This window comes from Amphimedon queenslandica, unplaced genomic scaffold, assembly GCF_000090795.2.
Source record: "Amphimedon queenslandica unplaced genomic scaffold, v1.1 AMPQUscaffold_13479, whole genome shotgun sequence".
NCBI lineage: Eukaryota > Metazoa > Porifera > Demospongiae > Haplosclerida > Niphatidae > Amphimedon > Amphimedon queenslandica.
This window is the reverse complement of record NW_003546285.1, coordinates 133,346-134,519: the sequence shown is the minus strand read 5'-3', so window position 1 is coordinate 134,519 and position 1,174 is coordinate 133,346. Positions and strand designations below refer to the sequence as shown.

Sequence of the window (1,174 nt, the reverse complement as noted above, 5' to 3'; positions counted from 1 at the left end):
CGAGCTGCGCCGAGCCCCACCCTTATTTTGTTTGGCAGAAATCCAGCCCCACCCCCTTTTTTAAACACTGTTTACTCTTTTCTAAAAACTGATTTTGCAGGAACATAAAGAGGAGAATGTCAATGGCAACTTACAGCAGTCATACTTTGCCAAGTCGTGGAGGAGGAGGAGGGGGTCGCTTTTACCGTGGAAGTGCTGGCCTCATGGAGAAGATTCATGAAATGCTAACAGAGAGAGAATGCAGCATTTTCAATGAAGGCCTGGCAGCTTATCACAAAAGAAGAGATGTGAGTAGATTTGTGGAATCCCTGAGCCTGGTACTGAATACAAACGGGAAGAGACAGCTACTAGTGCCAATAAGGAACCAGTTCATAAAACCAAGTGATCTCAGTCATCAAGTTTAATGACCTCTCCATCAAATATGGCATAGCCCTACCACTCAAAGGAAACACGGCTAAGAGTGGGAAGAAAATGTTCAATAAAACCCAGACAGGCCCAAAAGTCCTTGAGATAAAGAGAGATGAGAAAGGAGAATGGGGTTTTAGTATAAGAGGTGGGATTGACCACGGGATGGTATATTTGTGTCCTGGGTTGACCGAGGCTCCAATGCAAAGAAAGCTGGTTTGAAAGTTGGAGACTACATTCACAGAGTCAATGAGGTTGGACTGGAAGGACTTACTTTTGCACAAGCCACTCAAGTATGTGAATAACCTAATTGTAATTGTTATCAATTTCTTCTTATCAATAGATTTTTAGAAATCATAGCAAGATAAGAATGGTGATAATGTCATATGAAAGGATCCCTGGGTTCCAGTTTGCTAATAAATACATCCGTTGGGTCGATCGTGAGGGGAAACCAGTTCTACCACCGACTGAGATTGAGTCCCTTGGGATGACAAGTGGAGGTCATGTTGATCCTAATCAGTACACATCATATGGAAGGATCACTGGGTTACAGTTTGCTGATTTGAATGATCAGCTCAAGCTGAGCAAAGGCCAGCAATTGCAGTTAGCTACTAACAAACAGGGTATGGCTCGTTAGGTGCAACATGGTTGCAAAAAACTGATTTTACAAATAAGCTACATGTAAGACTACATGTAAATAAGCAAAAATAAAGGGAAAAATACAAACATCAATCATCAATATTAATATTAAAATCAAGTCCCAGTCATC

At 41.5% G+C, this 1,174-nt stretch overlaps 3 protein-coding genes across 3 annotated transcripts in view; 2 read left to right on the top strand and 1 right to left on the bottom strand.

Annotated features, from left to right (window-relative positions):
- The first annotated feature begins 110 nt into the window (after positions 1-110).
- Positions 111-1,174, top strand: part of LOC100639144 (golgin subfamily A member 6-like protein 22) — a 14,720-nt gene continuing 13,656 nt past the window's right edge. Inside the window, exon 1 of the mRNA XM_019994232.1 lies at positions 111-698. The gene's annotated coding sequence lies outside the window, so the exon portion shown is untranslated. The remainder of the gene's footprint in view (positions 699-1,174) is intronic.
- Positions 123-1,042, top strand: LOC105312036 (whirlin-like). Its single transcript, XM_011404354.1, has 4 exons — positions 123-381; positions 431-573; positions 615-698; positions 749-1,042. Exons 1-4 carry the CDS (start codon positions 123-125, stop codon positions 1,040-1,042), a joined length of 780 nt encoding a protein of 259 aa, XP_011402656.1.
- LOC109580736 (uncharacterized) overlaps positions 1,081-1,174 on the bottom strand; it is a 6,445-nt gene continuing 6,351 nt past the window's right edge. The window contains exon 9 of the mRNA XM_019994218.1: positions 1,081-1,092. Coding sequence (XP_019849777.1) covers positions 1,081-1,092 — 12 coding nt within the window. The remainder of the gene's footprint in view (positions 1,093-1,174) is intronic.